This window comes from Corvus moneduloides, unplaced genomic scaffold (genome assembly GCF_009650955.1).
Source record: "Corvus moneduloides isolate bCorMon1 unplaced genomic scaffold, bCorMon1.pri scaffold_134_arrow_ctg1, whole genome shotgun sequence".
NCBI lineage: Eukaryota > Metazoa > Chordata > Aves > Passeriformes > Corvidae > Corvus > Corvus moneduloides.
In genome coordinates, this window is record NW_022436888.1 from 1,626 (window position 1) to 20,616 (window position 18,991).

An 18,991-nucleotide genomic window follows, 5' to 3' on the forward strand; every position below is an offset into this window, starting at 1 on the left:
TCCGGAGGGGGGGGGTCCCGCTGTCCGGGGGGGTCCCGGGGGGGGTCCCGCGTGTCCGGGGGCCGCCGTGGGGGGTTCGCTCCCCCCGGGCCGTGGGGGAATGGAAAAGCCGTGACTCAGGATGTGTCATCGGCGGCGGCGGCGGCGGCGGCGGCTCCCGCGGGGTATAAAGGGGGCGGGCGGCGCGCCGGGCGTCACGCGGGGACACCCGGACACGCGGGGACACCACCCGGGACACGCGGAGAGTGTCCCCCCCATCCCCACGCGGGTGGCGCCGGGGGGACGCGGCTGTGACCGGGGGGGGGACGCGGCGGGGAGGGGACAAAGTGGGGGGGGGGGGCGTGAGAGTGAGAGAGGCGGGAGTGTCACCGCGAGTGGGGACAGTCACGGCGCGCGGCAGCGTGGCCGTGGCAGCGCAGGTGGCACCGGGAGCGTGTCCTCTCCGAGCGTGCTGGTGGCAGCGGGGACACGGAGCGGCCGTGGGAGAGTGTCACGGAGAGTGGCCGCGAGTGTGACAGCGGTGGTGGCAGCGAGTCGCGGCGCGTGGCAGCGGCCCTGAGCGTGTCACGCCGCGTGGGTGAGCGCTGTCGCGTGTCACGGTGACCCTGTCGTGACATCGCCAGCGGGACCCTCCCGTAGGAGCGTGTCCGAGTGCTGGTGTCACCTCCGTGTCCCCGCGCTCCCGCGTGGGTCCAGTCCCCGCCGCGCCCCGTGGGGACCCCACGGAAGGACCCCCGCGCCCCGCCATGACACGTAAGTGGGGAGGGGACACGCGTGGGGGCGGGGGAACAGCGTGGGGGACACTTGGCTTGGGGACAGTCCGGTGCGTGGGGGGTGTCCGCGCGTGGATCCCCTGCCCTGCACCCCACAGGAACCCTACAAACCCCACACGCCCCACACGCCCCAAACCCCACTGGACCTGGCGCGGACGTGCGTGGGGAGGGGACAGCGAGAGCGCGACCCCCGTGGGGACGTCTTGGTGACAATTCTGTGCGTGGTGGGTGTCCGCGCGTGGATCCCCTGCCCCGCACCCCACACAAACCCCACAAACCCCACACGCCCCACACCCCACGGGACCGGGCGCGTCCACCCGCGTGGCCCCGGGCCACGGGCAGCTGCGGCCGCGCCTCAAACCGCAAACGGCCCCGGCGCACCTGCCCGCCCGCGGCGGCCGCGCCCCCTCCCCGGGACACGCGTGGGGGCGGCGGGGACACGCGTGGGGCCGCCCAGGTGCGATCCCGGCCGGGTTTGGTTTGGTTTGTGGGGTTTTGGGGGGAAATTTCAGGGATTTGGGCAAAGCAGAAGAATTCCCCCCCCCGTTCTCCCCCCCCCAGCCGCCGGTGGGACCCCCTGGGACACGCGTGGGGGCGGCAGGAGGGGGACGAACACGCGTGGGGCCGCCCAGGTGTGACCGCGGCCGGATTTGTTTTTTTAGGGGCGCCGCGGGGGTTTTGGGGGTGGATTCCAGGGATTTGGGAAAAGCGAATTTTTTGGGATTTGGGTGGGCCCCCCACGCGCGGGGGGGGGGTCCCGCAGGTGCCGCCGCCGCCGCCGCCGCCCCTGACTCAGCCCCGCATCAAAGTTTCCAGCCGGGACCGCACAGGACGCGCCGCCGCCCCCCGCCCGCAGCCCCCACCCCATTCCCAGCCCCTATTCCAGCGGGAGAAGCCAATCCCGGGAATGCCCAAAGAAATGCCCCAAAAAACACCCGGATTTTGGGAGTCCCGGGGTGCTCGGAGACCCTAAACCCCAGGATTTCTGGACCCCCCTGAACCCCGGGATACACAGGATCTCCCGTGCCTGAAACTTCCCCCAAATCCCGGGATTCCCGTGCCCCCCAAATCCCGGGATTGCGGGGATCTCCCATGCCGGGGAGACCGTGGTTTGCACAAAAACGGAGCCCCAAATCCCGGGATTCTCAAACCCGATTCGGGAGTCCCGAATTCCAGGATCTCCAAAATCCCAGGAGCCTTGAATCCCGGGAGCCCCCAGACCCAGGATTCCCGCGACCCCCTTGTCCGAAATCCCGACAGCCCCAAAATCCCGGGAGCCTCGAATTCCGGGAGCATCAAGTCCCGGGATTCCTGCGATCCCCGAGCCCGGGAGTCCCGAATTCCAGGAGCCTCAAATTCCGAGAGCCCCGGCATCCCAAAAACCGGGATCCCGGGATTCAAATGATCCCAGGAGCCCCGGGATGCTGCGGTCCCGGGAGCCCCAAATTCCCCGGAACACCGGGAACCCCAAAATCATCAGCCCCGGAGGGAGCCCTGAATTCCTCAGCTCCGGCATTCCCGAGAACATCGGGATCCTCCGGCTCCGGGAATCCCGGAATCCCCGGGAAAAACAGGAACCGCACCCTCGGGATCCCCGGGATCCCCGGGATCCTCCATCCCTGCGATCCCGAGCCCCGGGAGTCCCGGGACGAGCCCAAATCCCGGGATTCGCGCGGATCCTTCGTGCCCAAAACTTCCTCAAACTCCGAGATTCCCGTGCCCCCAAATCCCGGGATTCCTGGGCCCCTAAATGCCGGGATTCCCCCCTTCCCCAAATCTCCCCTCCCGGCATTCCCGGACCCCCCCCCAGATCCCAGGATTCCGGGGATCTCCAGTGTCTGAAATTTCCCCCAAATCTCGGGATTGTCCCCCACGCGTGTCCGTGTCCCCAGGTCCGTGGCGGGCGCTGCTGGCGCTGCTGGGGCTGTGGCCGGGGCTGTGGCCGGGCCCGGGGCTAGCGCTCGCCCCCCGCCCGCGCCCCCCGCCCGCGGACACGCGCGGGGACCTGGACAGCGTCATCCACCTGGCCAAGGCCCTGCTGGGTGACACCAAGGCTTTCCTCGAGCTCCTCGTGGGTACCACCACCCCCCTGTCGTGACAATCGCGACATCCCCGACACCCCACGCGACATCCCTGCGACATCCCCGCGACACCCCCGCCATCCCCGCGACATCCCCGTGGATGTCCCTGTCCCCTCCCTGCCTGTCCCTGTCCCCTCCCGCGTGTCCCTGTCCCCTCCCTGCCTGTCCCTGTCCCCCCCACGAGTATCCCTGTCTCCTCCCCTCGTGTCCCTGTCCCCCCCACGTGTTCCTGTCCCCCCACGAGTATCCCTGTCCCTTCCCGCGTGTCCCTGTCCCTTCCCTGCCTGTCCCTGTCCCCTCCCCTCGTGTCCCTGTCCCCTCCCCTCGTGTCCCTGTCCCCTCCCTGCCTGTCCCTGTCCCCTCCCCTCGTGTCCCTGTCCCCTCCCCTCGTGTCCCTGTCCCCTCCCTGCCTGTCCCTGTCCCCTCCTCTCGTGTCCCTGTCCTTCCACGCGTGTCGGGGGTGGCCTGGCCTGGGCTGACGGTCCCCCCTTCCCACTCGTGTCGTGACAGAAGTCGCGATTCCCGGCCGAGGGTGAGCACAAGCTGGACTCGCTGCCCGTGCTGGCCATGAGCGCCCTGGAGCTGCCCAACATCCAGGTGGGGACACGGATGGGGGGTGACAGGGACCCCTGACTCCCCCAGCCCCGCATGACCCCCTGAGCCCCCCAACGACCCCCTTGAATCCCCCGGGTCCCCCCAGGCCTCGGCGCTGCTGCCCCGCCTGGGCTCGGACCTGCTGCGGTACCAGCGGCTCCTGGAGTGGCTGCGCCGGGCCGGGGGGGCTTTGCGGGGGCTGGAGCCGGACCTGGGCGCGCTGCGGGGCCGCCTGGAGCGCCTGCGGGGCCGCCTGGAGCACCTGGTAAGGCGTGGTGGGCGTGGGTGGGTGCGGTCGGTGGGCGTGGCCCGGTGGGTGTGGCTTTGGGGGAGCTGGCGGTGGCGGGATTCGAACTCGCAGCCAACGCGGGGCGGAGGGGGCGCGGCCGGGGCAGGGAAAGGGGTTCTCGCGGTGTCCCCCCCACCCCGCGTGTCCCCGTGTCCCTGCCCAGATGTCCCTGTGCCCCCCAGGTGTCCCCGTGTCCCCCACAGGTGTCCCTGCACCCCCCCTCGGTGCTGTCCCCATGTCCCTCCCGGGTGTCCCTGTCCCTCTCCCTGACCCGATGTCCCCTCCAGGTGTCCCCCCCAGATGTGTCCCTGTGCCCCCCAGGACGTTGTCCCCGTGTCCCCTGACCCCGTGTCCCCCTCCCCAGATGTCCCTGTGCCCCCCAGGACGTTGTCCCCGTGTCCCCTGACCCCGTGTCCCCCTCCCCAGATGTCCCTGTGCCCCCCAGGACGTTGTCCCCGTGTCCCCTGACCCCGTGTCCCCCTCCCCAGATGTCCCGCCTGTCGCTGCCCCGCCCCGCCGCGCCCCCCGCGGGCGCTGTCCCGGTGTCGCCGCCCCCGGTGTCGCCGTGGGGCGCGGTCCGGGCCGCGCACGCCGTGACCCGGGGGCTGCACCTCTACCTGGACTGGGCCGCGCGGGGCCTCGTCCTGCTGCGGAACCGCCTCTGACCACGCCCTAATTTATTCTAATTTATTCGCCGGCCGCTAATTATTATAATTATTAATTAATTTTGTTATTATTTTATTATTATTTTTATTATTGTTGTTATTATTGCCGTTATTTTTTATTATTATGGTTGTTATTTTAATTATTTTTATTATTATTATTGTTACTATTCGACTTCCCGAGCCCCCCCCCCCCCCAAAAAAATCCTATTTAACCCCCTCGACCCGACAAAAAATCCTATTTATTGTCTCTCCGGGATGGTTTTTGTAAAAAGGGGGGAAAAAATGGGGAAATAAAGGAGTTTTTTGGAACAAATAGTTGGTGTTGGCGATATTTGGGGGATTTGGGGGATTTGGGATATTTGGGACATTTGGGATATTTGGGGGATTTGGGACATTTTGGGATCTGGGGACATTTGGGGACTTGTGGAGACGCTGTGACCATGTCCCTCCCCATCCCCGCCATCCCCCGTTAATCCCCCCTAATCACCCATTAATCAATCAATCAATCAATCATTAATCACCATTTATTATTAACGACCCCGCTGACCTTTGGTTGGGAGGGAGGGACCCCAAATTTTGGGGAGTGGGGGAGGGGTCGGGGGTCCTTTAAGGCTTCTGGGGGGGTCCCAAGGCACTGAGGGGGGGGCGGGACCCCAAAATCGGGGGTGGGGGAGGGGTCAGCTCAGAGTATTGCACGGGGGGGAGGGGCTGAGCTGGGGGGAGTCCTGGAGTGTTTTGGGGAGGGGATTTGGAGAAATTCTGGGGGCCCCTCCCCATTTTTGGTGAATTTTGTGGGGTCACGTGACCCTCCCATCCTGTTTTTTTTGGGGGGGGGTCTCGGCCCCAAATTTTGGGGTGGGGGGGTCACACGGGCTGGGCCCACGGGCTGGGGACGCGGCCATACTGCAGGGGGGACAAAAAAAAGGTGGGGGGGGGGTCACAATGGGGAGACCCCTCCCCAAATTTCCGCTTCCCAAAATTCCCTTTTCCCCCTTTTTCCCCCAATTTTTTCCCAAATTTCCCCCCCAGAACCCTCCCCAGAGCCAGGACCCCCCCCAAACTCAGGACCCTCCCCAAGATCACGACCCCCCCCCAAATCCCATCTGGCCCCTCCTTCCCTTTCCCATTCCCCCCAGATTTCCCCGCCAGGACTCCGAATCAAACTCAGGACCCCTTCCAAACCCGGGACCCTCCCCCCCGAAATCCCACCTGGATCCCACCCCGAATTTCCCTTTCCCATTTTCCCCCAAATTTCCCCTAAATTTCCCCCAAACTTGCCCCCCAGGACCTCCCCGGCCTGGGGACCCCCCCCCAAATGTCACCTGGATGTCGCTGAGCTCCTGCAGGAACCTCGAGGCCACTTTGGGGCCGTTCTCCATGGTGGGCACCGGGTGCAGCTTTTGGGGTAGGGGGCGACACCAAGGGGGGGTCACGGGGACCCCAAAACTCCCTCGGGACCCCAAAACCCCCCAGGACTCCCCTAAAATCCCCCAAACCCCTCCAGCACCCCAAAACCCCCCCAGGATCCCCAAATTCTCCCCCTAAAGACCACCCCAACTTCCCCCCCAAACCAAGACCCCATAACCATCCCAAAACTCCACCCAAACCCCTCCGGGACCCTCAAATCCTCCTCCCAAAGTCCACCCCAAACCCCACCCCAGACCCCAAAACCCAATAAAAAACCCCAAAATCCCCCAAACCTCATCCTGGTAGAGGATCCCCCCCACGGGACACACGACGCAGGCGGTGCCAGCCCCAAACATCTCCCGGAGCCGCCCCTCCCGCAGCGCCCCCAAAACGCTGCTCATGGGCAGGGAGGCCTCGCGCACCTCAAATTCACCCTGTGGGGAACAAATTTGGGGGGCTTGGGGAGAGTCCTGGTGTCCTCGTGACCCCAAAACACCCCCAGACCCCATAAATGGCCACGGGTCTTCTGTAGAGACCCCGGAAGTGACCTAATTGCCTCCAAATGGATCCCAAAGTTTCTCTAGACACGTCCAAAAATCCCACAAATCCCCCCAAAATCCCTCCCAAGTCTTCCCTAAACCCCCCAGACCCTCCCAGAACCTCCGAAATCCCCCCAAACCTCCCCAAATCTCCCCCAAATCCTTCTCAGACCCCCCCCACCAAATCCTTCCTGGAGCCCCCCAAACCTCCCCAAGTCCTCTCTAAATCCCCCCCAAATCCCCCCCAGACACCCCCAGATGCCCCAACCCCCTCAAATCCTTCCCAAATCCTCTCTAACTCCCCCAAATCCCCTCGAACCTCCCCAACCCCCCTCCCAAACCCCTCAAATCCCCCGTACCCAGCTCCGGGCCAGCTCCAGGAGGCTCTGCCGGGTCACCCCGGGCAGGATCAGCCCGTCCAGGGGGGGGGTCACCAGCTCCAGCCCTGGGGGGCAGCGGGGGGGGCTCGGTCACCCCCTGATTCCCCCCGGGACCCCCAGACCGGCCCCAGACCAGTCCAGAACCCACGAACCCCACAATTCCCCCCAAATCCCCGCCAGTACCTCCCAAATCCCCCCCAAAGCCCCCTGAGACTCCCCAAATCCTCCCAAAATCCACCCAAATCCCCCCAGGACTCCCCAGAATCCCCTCAAATCCCCTCCCATCACCCGAAAACCACCCCAACCCCCCTCAGAAACCCCCCCAAATCCCCCCCAGATTCCCCAACATCAGCCGGGACTCCCCCAAATGCCCCCCAAAATCGCCTCAAATTCCCCCTAGAACCGCCCAAGCCCCCCCAAGACCCCCCGTACCCCCGTCCGGGCGCTCCCAGAAGACGAAGAGGTTCATGGTGCCCACCTCGGTGAGGTGACACTCGGGGCCGTGCAGCCACAGCACCTGCTGGCACCCGCGGGCACGCGCGGCCTCCTGCAGCTCCAGGCACGGCCCGTAATTCCTGGGGGGTGGAAGGGCTTGGGGGACCCCAGAAAAATCTCAAAACTCCCCCCAAAACCCCCCCAAAAACTCCGGAAAAAAGCCCTCAAAAATACCCCCCAAAACCCCCCAAAACCCCGAAAAACCCCCCTCAAAAATACCCCCAAAAACCCCCCAAACCCCCCCAAAACCCCGAAAAAATACCCCCTCAAAAATACCCCCCAAAACACCGAAAAACCCCCGAAAAAACCCCCTCAAAAATACCCCCCAAAACCCCCCAAACCCCCCAAAAACCCCGAAAAAAAGCCCTCAAAAATACCCCCCAAAACACCGAAAAACCCCCGAAAAAAACCCCTCAAAAATACCCCCCAAAACCCCCCAACCCCCCCCAAAAACCCCGAAAAAAGCCCTCAAAAATACTCCCAAAAACCCTGAAAAAAAGCCCTCAAAAATACCCCCCAAAACCCCCAAAAAACCCTCCATAAAAACCTCCCAAATCCCCCCAACCCCCCCAAAAAAAATCCCCCCAGCTCCCCGCACGGGTCACTCAGCCCGCAGTGGTCACTCAGCCCGCAGTGGTCACTCACCCTCCCAGTTTGCAGTGGCCGGCGCCCCCCGGCCACGCTCGGACGTGCCGGGGGTCAGCCAGGAGCCGGACGGGGGCGAAGAGCCCCCCCGGGAAATAGGGCCCGACCGGACACAGCACCACGAAGAGCAGCGCCCGCCCGGGGGGCGCGACCCCCAGCGTGGGCTGGGGACGGGGGAGACGGCTCTGAACCCCAAAATCCCCCAAAATCCCCCCAAAATCCCCCAAATCCCCCAAACCCCCCAATAACCTTCCCAAAATCCCCTTAGATCCTCCCCAAAACCCCCCCAAATCCCTCCCTAAACCCCCCGCGACTCCCCAAATCTCCCCCAAATTTCCCCCAGACCCCCCCAAACCTCCCCAAATCTCCCCCAAATCCCCCCCCAGGACCCCCCAGACCCCGCTGGGACCCCCCAAATCCCCCAGCCCGACCACGAAGAGCAGCGCCCGCCCGGGGGGCGCGACCCCCAGCGTGGGCTGGGGACGGGGGAGACGGGTCAGGGAACCCCTCTGAACCCCAAAATCCCACAAAATACCCCCAAAATACCCCAAATCCCACAAAATACCCCCAAAATACCCCAAACCCCCCAATAACCTTCCCAAAATCCCCTTTGACCTTCCCCAAAATCCCCCCAAATCCCTCCCAAATCCTCCCTAACCCCCCCGCGACTCCCCAAATCTCCCCCAAATCTCCCCCAAATCTCCCCCAAATTTCCTCCAGACCTCCCCAAACCTCCCCAAATCCACCCCAAATCCCCCCCAGGACCCCCCAGACCCCGCCGGGACCCCCCAAAGCCCCCTCCCCACCTCGGTGCCGATGAAGGCGGGCCGGATGTAGAGGCTGCTCTGGGGGTCCCGGGGCACCCAGTGCCCCTCGAGCCGCACCAGCGCTCGGATGCACTCCAGCAGCTCCCGCCCGTCGAATTCCTGCGGGAGTGGCAAACTGGGAGCACTGGGAGGGACTGGGAGGGGCTGGGAAGGGCTGGGAGGAAAAAACGCGGCACTTTCCGGGTGAAAAACGGCAGTTTTAGGGACAAAAGTGGCACCGGGAGGGGCTGGGATGGGGTTTGGGTGGGATTTGGGGGTTATTTTGGGGTTTTTTTGGGGGGTTGGGGGGGATATTTTAGGGGGATTTTGGGGTTTTTTGGGGGGGGGGTTCTCGGGGGGGTTGTTTTGGGGTTATTCTGGGTTTTTTGGGGGTTTATTTTCGGGGGTTTTCGGGTTATTTGGGGTTTTTTTGGGGGCTATTTTGGGAAGGATTTTTGCGGCCTCGGGGGGATTCTTTTGGGGTTATGTTGGGGTTTTCTTGGTTTTTTTTTTTTTTTTTTTTTTTTGCTGTTATTCTGAGGGGTTTGGGGGTTACTTTGGAGGGCTATTTTGGGGGTAATTTGGGGATTTTTGGGGCACACCCCACTCACGGGCAGGCAGACCCTGCGGGCTGATCTCTTCATCCTCTCCATGTTCAGTTCGGGCCGGAAAAGCCGAATTTTGTCGTCGTTGCCCCGAAAAGCCTTGAGACCCTCGAAGAGCTGCGGGAGAGGGGTCCCAGCAGATTTGGGGAGGGGTTGGGGGGTCCCGGGAGGTTTTGGGCAGAATTTGGGGTGGTTTTGGGGGATTTTGGGGGTCCCAGGGGGTTTTAGAGTGGTTTTTTGGGTCTCGTTGACCTCCACGGTGCAGTGCAGGGTTTGGGGTGTTTTAGGGTGGTTTTGGGGTGTTTTTGGGGTGTTTTTGGGGTCCCCGCTGACCTCCACAGCGTAGTGCAGGGTTTGGGGTGTTTTAGGGTGGTTTTGGGGTGTTTTTGGGGTGTTTTTGGGGTCCCTGCTGACCTCCACAGCGTAGTGCAGGGTTTGGGGTGTTTTAGGGTGGTTTTGGGTGGTTTTTGGGGTCCCCGCTAACCTCCACAGCGTAGTGCAGGGTTTGGGGTGTTTTAGGGTGGTTTTAGGGTGGTTTTGGGGTCCCCGCTAACCTCCACAGCGTAGTGCAGGGTTTGGGGTGTTTTAGGGTGGTTTTAGGGTGGTTTTGGGGTGTTTTTGGGGTCCCCGCTGACCTCCACAGCGTAGTGCAGGGCGGACGAGGCCGGATGCAGCCGCAGCTCCTGGAAGGGGCGGATTTTGGGGCGCCCCCAGCCCCCGGCCCGGCCCCACTCCACGGTCAGCATGTGGTCGGTGAAGAACTTCCCAAAGACCAGCTCCTGCGGGGCTGGCGGCGTCTTTGGGGTCCCCGAGCGCTCCACCTCCAGCTCCGAGGCCTGGGGACGGGGTTTGGAGCCATTTAGGGGGTCCTGGGGGGATTTCTGGGGGGTTTGGGGGGGATTTGGGCTGATTCTTGAGGGATTGATGGCTGGTTTTGGGGGGGATTTGAAGGATTTTGAGTGGTTTTGCAGGATTTGGGGTGGATTTGGGGTGGTTTTGAGGGATTTTGGGGGGACTTCTGGGGGATTGGGGGGGATTTTTGAGGATTTGGGGGGATTAGGGGTGGATTTGGGATGGTTTTGGGGAGTTCTGAGTAATTTGGGAGGATTTGGGGGGGACTTGGGGCAGTTCGGGGGGGATTTGGGGTGGATTTGGGGTGATTTGGGGTATTTTTGGGGGGGATTTTGGGGGACTTGGGGGCCCGGCTCACCCGGAAGGTTCTGTTGTAGCCGCGCCGGGGCTGCAGCAGAGTTGCCAGGACCTGGGGGGGGGGACAGGAGACCCCCAGTTTGGCCCAGTTTGGCCCAGTTTGGCCCAGCTTGACCCCAGTTTACCCCATTTTCCCACAATTGACCCCGTTTCCCCCCATTTTGGCCCCATTTTCCCCCATTTCCCTTCAGTTTGTCCCAGTTTGGCCCCAGTAGCGGGGAGGGCGTGGCCGAACAGGGGGGAGGGGTCCAGGCCCTGCCCCTCCCCCACCCCCGGCCGGACTTTGACCCCCCCCAGAGCCGCCATTGCTGGAGAGACGGGACTGGGAGCACTGGGAGCGACTGGGAGCTACTGGGAGCTACTGGGACGGGACTGGGAGCACTGGGAGTGACTGGGAGCTACTGGGACAGGACTGGAAGCACTGGGAGCGACTTGGAGCTACTGGGATGGGACTGGGAGCACTGGGAGTGACTGGGACAGGACTGGGAGCGACTGGGAGCACTGGGAACAACTGGGACAGGCACTGGGAGCACTGGGAGCGATTGGGGCGGTCACTGGGAGGGCATTGGGAGTACTGGGATGGGCACTGGGAGCGAGTGGAGGGCACTGGGAGGGCATTGGGAGCGACTGGGACAGACACTGGGAGGATCTGGGGGGCACTGGGAGTACTGGGATGAGCCCCAGTAGGGCCTGAGTGGAACTGGGAAGGTCCAGGGGGGAACTGAGAGTACTGGGAGGGGCTCTAGTGGGGACTGGGGGGACTGGAAGGGGACTGGGAGGGTCTGGGGCGCACTGGGAGTAACCGGGGGACACTGGGAGCACTGGGAGCACCACGAGGTCACTGGGAGGGGTCAGAGGTGTCCCTGGGAAGTGGCACTGGTGGCACTGGGAACACTGGGAGGGGCACTAGGAGCACTGGGAGGAGTCACTGGTGTCACTGGGAGCCCCCAGGGTTCAGTGGGGTTACTGGGAGGGGTAACTGGGGGCACTGGGAAGGGTCACTGGTGGCACTGGGAGCCCTGGCGGGGGTGACTGGGGTCACTGGGAGGGGTTACTGGGAGCACTGGTGGCACTGGGAGCCCTGGCAGGGGTCACTGGGAGGGGTTACTGGGAGCACTGGTGGCACTGGGAGCCCTGGCGGGGGTCACTGGGAGGGGTTACTGGCAGCACTGGTGGCACTGGGAGCCCTGGCTGGGGTCACTGGGAGGGGTTACTGGGAGCACTGGTGGCACTGGGAGCCGTGGCGGGGGTGACTGGGGTCACTGGGAGGGGTTACTGGCAGCACTGGTGGCACTGGGAGCCCTGGCTGGGGTCACTGGGAGGGGTTACTGGGAGCACTGGTGGCACTGGGAGCCCTGGCGGGGGTCACTGGGGTCACTGGGAGGGGTTACTGGGAGCCCTCACTGGGAGCACTGGTGTCACTGGGCTTACTGGGGTTACTGGCAGCACTGGGGTCACTGGGGTCACTGGGCAGGGTTACTGGGAGCCCTCACTGGGAGCACTGGTGTCACTGGTCCCCCCCCCTCTCACCGCTCCGCCGCCCCGGGACCGCAGCGCCGCCGCCGCCATCGCTCCAGGCCCCGCCCCTCCCGCCTCAGCCAATGGGAACGCGCAATTCCATCCCGCCTCTCACCTATCCGCCAATAGCAACGCGCCGCTGTGCCCCGCCCACGCTCTTAGCCAATAGAAATGCGTCGTCTCACCCCGCCCCCACCCGCAGCCAATCGCAACGCGCCGCCGTGCAACCAATCAGCGGGTGCGTTGCGCACCCCGCCCCCTTGAAGCCACGCCCCGGCTGCTAATAAATTATTCGCCCTCTCGCTGCTCATTTGCATACTGGCCACGCCTCCCAGCGGTTTCTGACCAATGGGAGCGCGGCACGCGCGGAGGGGGCGCGGCCACTGCACGTGCGGGGGCGAATGAAAACCCCCGAGGGGACCCCGGGACCCCGAAATCCCCAAAATCCCCGAAATCCCCCAAAGCCAGGGACCCCCAAATCCCCGAGACCCACGGACCCCCGAAATCCCCCCAAATCCCCGAAATCCCGGGACCCCCGGGACCCCCGGAATCTCCCCAAAATCCCTGAATCCCCCGAAATCCCCCCAAATCTCCGAAGTCCCCCCAAACCCTCCCCAAATCCCTGGGTGCCCCCAAATCCTTTCCCCCCCTCCCATTTTGGGGTGCCTCACCCCTCCCCCATCCCTGCGTAGGTGGGGGGAGGGGCGCGGGGAGCTTCCCACGCGTGGGGGAGGGGCGGGCGCGGTCCCACTCCTGGATCGAGACTGGGACCGGGCCATGGATCGGGATCGCGACATGGATCGGGATAGGGTCAGGGAACCGGAGCCCCCCAAAACCCAGCCCGGGCACCCCCCCGGCCCCACCCGCTGGGGCATCTGCTCGGCCGGGGCTATCAGCCACGACTTCGTGGTGGCCCTGAAGACACTGCCGCCCTCGGAGCACACGGTGACACCGCGGGACCCTCTGGGGAGGGAGGGGACACCGCCCCAAATCCACGGGAAACCCCAAAAAACCCATGGGAAACCCCAAAAACCCTGGGAATTCCAAAAAAACCTCGGCGTGCCCCCAAAAACCCAGCCACTTAACCCAATGGCCTGGGTAGACCTGATGTCCCAAATGTTGGGGTCACCCGTGGATGTCCTGGATCCCCCAAATCCCGGATTTTGAGGTCTCCCCCAGACCTGGAAATCCCCTGAAAGCCCTGGATACCCCCCCAAATCCCCTGGGAACGCCCAAAACTTGGATGTGTCCCCAAAAACCTGGGCGTACCCCCCCCGTCGCGTAATGCCATTTCCTGGGTAGACCTGATGTCCCAGTTATTGGGATTCCCATTCGTCTCTTAAAACTGGGAAGGATTTTGGGCTTTCCCGGGATTTGGGGTCGCCACGACCCCTCGTTGTCCCCTCACAGGTGGCGGCCGTGGCCGCCCGGGATTTGGGGCGCGCCCAGGACTTCGCGCGGCGCTTTGGGATCCCCCGAGCCTACGGATCCTACGAGGAGCTGGCCGAGGACCCTGACCTGGGTGCGACCCTATGAGGATTTGGGGGATCCTATAAGGATTTGAGATCTCCTGATGGGGTTTTGGGGTGCCCTGAAGGGGTTTTGCGGCATTTCAGGGTATTTTTAGGGGGTTTCAGGGTATTTTTGGTGCTCCCTGATGGTTTCTTTTGGCATTGGGGGTTTTTGGGGGTTTCTGATGGGGTTTTTTTGGAGGTCACGGTTTTTCTGGGGTGCCTTGATGGGGTTTTTGGGGTGTCCCCACCAGATGTGGTGTATGTAGGGTTTTTATGGAGTTTTTTGGTTTTATGGGCTTTTTGGGGTTTTTAATGGAGTTTTGGGGGATGTTTTAGAGTTTGGTGGGGGGATGTTACGGAGTTTTTATGGGGTTTTGGGGCTTTTTTTGGATTTTGCTTATTTTCCTGGGGGTTTTTTGGGGTTGGGGGTTTATTTGGGGTGCCCTAACGGTGTTTTTGAGGTTTGGGGGGGGATTTCGGGGTGTTCCCGCAGATGTGGTGTACGTGGGGGTGGTGAACCCTGCTCACCTGCCCACGGGGCTGCTGTTCCTGCGCCGGGGCCGGGCCGTGCTCATGGAGAAGCCGATGGGGCTCGGGGCCCGCGAGGTTGCGCAGCTCGTGGGGACGGCGCGGGAACGGGGGGTCTTCCTCATGGAGGTGCGGCCGCATTCCCGATCCCAGTGACCCCAGTGATCCCAGTGATCCCAGAGATCCCAGAGATCCCAGAGATCCCAGTTCTGGTGATCCCAATCATCCCATTCACAGTGATCCCATTCCTGTTGATCCCAGTGACCCCAGTGATCCCAGAGATCCCAGAGATCCCAGTGACCCCAGTGACCCCAGTGACCCCAGTGATCCCAGTGATCCCAGTGACCCCAGTGATCCCAGAGATCCCAGTTCTGGTGATCCCAATAATCCCACTCACAGTGATCCCATTCCTGTTGATCCCAGTGACCCCAGTGACCCAATTTCCAGTACTCCCAGTGCTTCCAGTTCCCAGTGCCCCCAGTCCTTCATTCCCAGTCCTCCCAATCTCCCATTCCCAGTACTCCCAATGCTCCCCATTCCCATCCCAGTCCCTCCCAGTCGCTCCCAGTCCCCTCCCACTCTCTCCCAGTGCCATTTTTAACCCTAAGAGTCCCATTTCCTCCCTCAAAAGTGCCACGTTTTTAACTCCCAGTCCCTCCCACTCCCTCCCAGTGCTCCCAGTACCCCCAGTCCCTCTCCCGCAGGGGTTCTGGACCCGTTTTTTCCCGGCCTGGCGGCGGCTGCGAGCCCTGGTGGCCGAGGGGGCTCTGGGGTCCCCCCTGGTGCTGCGGGGTGCGCTGGGGTTCGCCCTGGGGGGGGTCCCGCGGCTGCGTGAGCCGGGGCTGGGCGGGGGGGTCCTGCTGGACCTGGGGGGCTACGGGCTGCAGATGGCCCTGGCCCTGCTGGGGGGCGGCGCCCCCCCGTCCCTGCGGGCCCACGGCATCCTGCATGAAACTGGTACGGACTGGGACAAACTGGGATAAACTGGGGGGAAAAACGCTGTGCTTTTGGGTGGGGAAATGGCACTTTTAGGGTTAAAAGTGGCACCGGGAGGCACTGGGACAGACTGGGGGAGCACTGGGAGGGACTGGGAGGAAAAAACGTGGCACTTTTGGGGGGAAAACCGGCACTTCCAGAGAGAAAAATGGCACTGGGAGGGACTGGGAGGGGATTGGGGGGCATTGAGGGGACTGGGAGCAGCTGGGAGCACTGGGAGGGGAATGGGAGGCACTGGGAGGGGAATGGGGGGGCGCACCCTTTTCCCTCCATTTCTCCCTCATCACTTTCCTCATTTCCCCCCATCATTTTTCCCATCTTCCCTGGCTTTTTCCCCGTTCCAGGGGTGGACGAGTCGGTGTCGGTGACGCTGGAATTCCCCGGGAAGGGCCTGGCTGCGCTCACCTTCTCCATGGCCGCGGAGCTGCCGGGGGGCGCGGCCGTGGGAGGACCTCGGGGCTGGGCCGAGGTGACTCCAAAACCCGGGGATGACCCCAAAAGCAGCGTTTTTTTGGGGTTGGGGTTTCTTTGGGATTTTGTCAGTACGGGGTTTTTTTTTTGGGGGGGGGGGGGGGGGAGGCTTTTGAGGGGGTTTGAGTTTTTTTTGGGGTTTTTTATTTGCCTGTAGAGGTTTTTTTGGGCTGTTTTAACTTTCCGGCGTTTTCTTGCCCTTGGGGTCATTCTGGGGGCCCCCCGCAGTTTCCCAGCCACATGAACTGCCCGACCGAGCTCCTCTTCGGGGGTCGCCGCGAGCTCTTCCCGCTGCCGCCGCCCTCGGAGCCCCTCAACTTCCCCCACAGCACCGGGCTGCGCTACGAGGCCCAGCACGTGCGGGAGTGCCTCCTGCAGGGTGAGCGCATCTGCGATTTTGGGGCAAAATCCTGGGATTCTGGGGGTCCAGTGACCGCTGACCCCTCTGGGCCCCCCCCAGGACTGACTGAGAGCCCAGAGATGCCACTGGCCGAGAGCGAGGTCATCGCGCAGCTGCTGGACGAGGCCCGGGCCCAGGTGGGGGTGGCAGTGCCTACTGCCCACTCTGGAGTGACCTCTGACCCCCCCGAGTGACCACTGGAACAACCACGGCAGCTCCGGCATCGACCGTGGTTAAATAAAAGCTCGAAAACCTCCCCAAAACCCACACTGGTCATTCCCAGCCCCTCCTAACGAGCACTCAGACGCTCCCAATTAACCCCAGGAAGACTCAAGACGCTCCCAGTACCGTCCCAGTTGCTCCCAGTGTGTTTATTAGAGCAGGAGCCCGTGCTGCCGCAGCACCGCCGTGAACGGCGCCGCCTTCGCCTCCGCGCTGCGCTCGGCCCGGCGCCGCAGGCTCTGCCAAAGGGGGGAGAACGGGAAAATCAGGAGGGATTAGGAACAACCAGGGAAAAAATGGGGAGAAAAGAAAAAAAAGCCCACGAAAAAAACAGGAAAAATCAGGAGGTCCCTAATTCCCGGCCAGCACCCCCACCCCCAAACTGCCACAGTTTCACCCCCCCAGGCTGGGGCTTTTTTTCCAGTTTTTCTGGGCTTTTTCCTGGTTTTCAGGACTTTTCCAGCTCATTTTTTGGGGTGTCCCACACCCAGATCCTGGGGTTTTCCCTCCCTGGTTTTGGGCCCTTTAATTTTTTGGTCATCCCACCTCACCACTGAGGAATTTTGGGATTTTTCCCCTTTTTCTTGTGGCATTTTTTCCCCATTTTCTCACCATCATCTTCCTCTTCTTGTTGTAGCGCAGCTTCGCCTTCTCCTTCCTCTTCTCCTCCAGTGCCTCTGTCACCTCCCGGTACTTCCAGCCCACCTCATGCGCCAGCCGGCCCAGCACGGCGAACTGGGGGGCACTGGGAGCTCAGTGGGGCCCCAAAACCCCACAGAACACCCTAAATCCCATAAAACCCCCCTAAAATCCCATAGAGCCCCCCAGCCCCCCTTATAACCCCAGAAACTCCCCCAAAAACCCTCTAAAACCCCCCCAAATCCCCCTAAAATCCCATACCCCCCCCCCCAAATTTCATAAAACTCCCTCAAATCCCATAAACCCTCCCCAAACTCACCTTGCGCGTGGGCTTGAGCCGGATGATTTTGAGGGCAGCCGGCACAACCATCCTCTTCCGCTGGGAAATTTGGGAATTTCAGGGTCTTTTGGGGTCCCCCAGGGAATCTTTGGGGTCCCCCAGGAGTTTTTGTGGGCTTTGTGGGGTCCCAGGTGTCTCAGGATTTGGGGTTTTTCTCAGGGAGAGTCAAACAATGTAGGTAAAAGTGACATCATCGACACCGGGGCTTGGGGGGGATTTGGGGGGATCCTGGAAGGGGAATTTGGGGGATTCCAGGGCCGGATTTGGGGGATCCTGGAGGGCAAATCTGGGGGGAAATTTGGGGATTCTAAGGCTGGGTTTAGGGGGCATCCCAGGGCTGGATTTGGAGGACCCTGGAGAGGGACTTCTGGGGGAAATTTGGGAATTCCACGGCCAGACTTGGGGTCCCTACCTTGTCATAGGGCGGGGGGATCCCATCGAACACCTTGAGCCGCTCCAGGGCCGCCTGGCCCCGCTTGGTCTTGTGGGGCAGCATCCCTGGATTAAGGAGGAAAAACAGCGGGATGGGGAAAATTCCGGGCAGGAATTGCAGGGGAGATTTTAAGGGAAATTTTGTGGGGTCTCCTCTCACCTCTGACCGTGCGCCAGAAGATCCTGCTGGGGGCTCGGAAGTGGAAAGGGCCCCGGGAAGGGTTGGTGTTCATCCTCTTCCGCAGGAACGCTAGGAATTTCACTGGAATTGGGAAAAAATGGGCTGAAATCCCTCAAAAACAGGAGTTCAAGGCTTGGGAATTATCGGGAACTTTAGTGGGATGGGGAAAAGGGATAAATGCCCCCAAAACTTGGGGTCCTGGAAGTATGAGCCGCCTGGAGCTGGGAAAAGGAATTAAAATCCCCCGAGCTTTAATTTAATTTAATTCCCCAAGCTTTAATTCAATTTAAGGGGTTCGGGGGTGCATCGAGAACCGGGGAGCTTCTGGAAACCTCCCGCAACTTCTCCACCACCCAGAAACGCCGGAATTCGCCCCAAACCCCCAGGATTTCTCCCCAAACCCCCGGGATCTCCCCCCAAAACCCGGGATCTTCCCCCAACTCACGCTTGTTGCGGTAGAAGTTCCCGGAGATGTTGATGCCCTCGCAGCGAACCACGACCACGCGGCGGCCTGGGGACAGCGGGGCCGGGTCAGGGCCCGAGCCCGGCTCTTCCCGGGTTTCCCCCGTTTTCTCCAGTTCCCCACCCCTCAGATCCCCCGCGCTCAGCTGGTAGTGCATGGAGGCGGCTCTCATTGTCGCCAAACTCGACAGCCGGATGGGCTCATCACGGCACGGGGGCTCCGATTACCCCAGAGGGTCCCCGGTGTTTTCCCGCACTCACCCAGCAGCACCTGCTTGGCCACGATCGCCGCCAGCCGGCCCAGGAGGTGCCCGCGGCCGTCGATCACCAGAACCTGCGGCACCGGGAGCACCGGGTGAGCCTCTCCGCCTCCTCGGGGCTAGGCCGCACCGCAGGGCCTCCACGTGGCCGCGCTCCGCGCACCTCCCGCCGCCCGCCCCCCGGGTCCCCGCAGCCCCTTCGCTGCTCAACCCCTTCCTCGACCCCTCCGGAGCCCGCCCGGGACCCCCGAACCGCCCCCAAACCGGCCCCGGGTCCCCGCCAGCCGCACCCGCGGCTCCGCCATGGCCGCCGCCCGCTCGCCCAAGAGGCCCCGCCCCCTGCGCGCCGCGGGGTCGACGCTTCCGGCGGCGGGGGCCAGGGCAGGGGCGGAAGTGACGTCATGACGCAGAAAAGCGCGAGAAGCGGCGCCAGGAGCAGCCATTGAGGGCGGAAGTGGGGGGGGGGGGAAACTCTTGGGCGGGAAATCCCCCGCAGTGTCCCCTCCAATGCCCCCCATTGTCCCCAGAGCCACCTCCGGT

At 62.9% G+C, this 18,991-nt stretch overlaps 4 protein-coding genes and 2 non-coding genes across 6 annotated transcripts; 2 read left to right on the plus strand and 4 right to left on the minus strand.

Annotated features, from left to right (window-relative positions):
* Window positions 1-1,152: 1,152 nt before the first annotated feature.
* Window positions 1,153-4,469, plus strand: IL11 (interleukin 11). Its single transcript, XM_032097885.1, has 4 exons — window positions 1,153-2,844; window positions 3,365-3,451; window positions 3,555-3,713; window positions 4,226-4,469. The coding sequence occupies exons 1-4, from the start codon at window positions 2,524-2,526 to the stop codon at window positions 4,400-4,402; spliced, it is 744 nt and encodes a 247-aa protein (XP_031953776.1). The 5' UTR covers window positions 1,153-2,523; the 3' UTR covers window positions 4,403-4,469.
* Window positions 4,470-5,220: 751 nt separating this feature from the next.
* On the minus strand, window positions 5,221-12,057 carry LOC116438862 (branched-chain-amino-acid aminotransferase, cytosolic-like). The gene is made up of 11 exons (XM_032097883.1): window positions 12,019-12,057; window positions 10,490-10,540; window positions 9,915-10,115; window positions 9,286-9,396; window positions 8,675-8,794; window positions 7,869-8,032; window positions 7,161-7,303; window positions 6,708-6,793; window positions 6,103-6,243; window positions 5,725-5,799; window positions 5,221-5,305 (listed from the first exon to the last, which is right to left on the minus strand). Exons 1-11 carry the CDS (start codon window positions 12,055-12,057, stop codon window positions 5,267-5,269), a joined length of 1,170 nt encoding a protein of 389 aa, XP_031953774.1. The 3' UTR covers window positions 5,221-5,266.
* Window positions 12,058-12,177: 120 nt separating this feature from the next.
* On the plus strand, window positions 12,178-16,178 carry DHDH (dihydrodiol dehydrogenase). The gene is made up of 8 exons (XM_032097880.1): window positions 12,178-12,244; window positions 12,605-12,951; window positions 13,417-13,528; window positions 14,014-14,177; window positions 14,753-15,005; window positions 15,389-15,513; window positions 15,744-15,894; window positions 15,976-16,178. Exons 1-8 carry the CDS (start codon window positions 12,178-12,180, stop codon window positions 16,107-16,109), a joined length of 1,353 nt encoding a protein of 450 aa, XP_031953771.1. The 3' UTR covers window positions 16,110-16,178.
* An 82-nt stretch (window positions 16,179-16,260) lies between these two features.
* RPL13A (ribosomal protein L13a) lies at window positions 16,261-18,831 on the minus strand. The gene is made up of 8 exons (XM_032097882.1): window positions 18,742-18,831; window positions 18,453-18,525; window positions 18,175-18,240; window positions 17,709-17,810; window positions 17,529-17,614; window positions 17,096-17,155; window positions 16,750-16,872; window positions 16,261-16,376 (listed from the first exon to the last, which is right to left on the minus strand). Exons 1-8 carry the CDS (start codon window positions 18,754-18,756, stop codon window positions 16,290-16,292), a joined length of 612 nt encoding a protein of 203 aa, XP_031953773.1. The 5' UTR covers window positions 18,757-18,831; the 3' UTR covers window positions 16,261-16,289.
* Window positions 17,246-17,318, minus strand: LOC116438866. Its single transcript, XR_004237957.1, has one exon. It is a non-coding gene; the product is annotated as a small nucleolar RNA SNORD34 (small nucleolar RNA).
* LOC116438865 lies at window positions 18,328-18,406 on the minus strand. The gene has a single exon (XR_004237956.1). It is a non-coding gene; the product is annotated as a small nucleolar RNA Z195/SNORD33/SNORD32 family (small nucleolar RNA).
* Window positions 18,832-18,991: the final 160 nt, after the last annotated feature.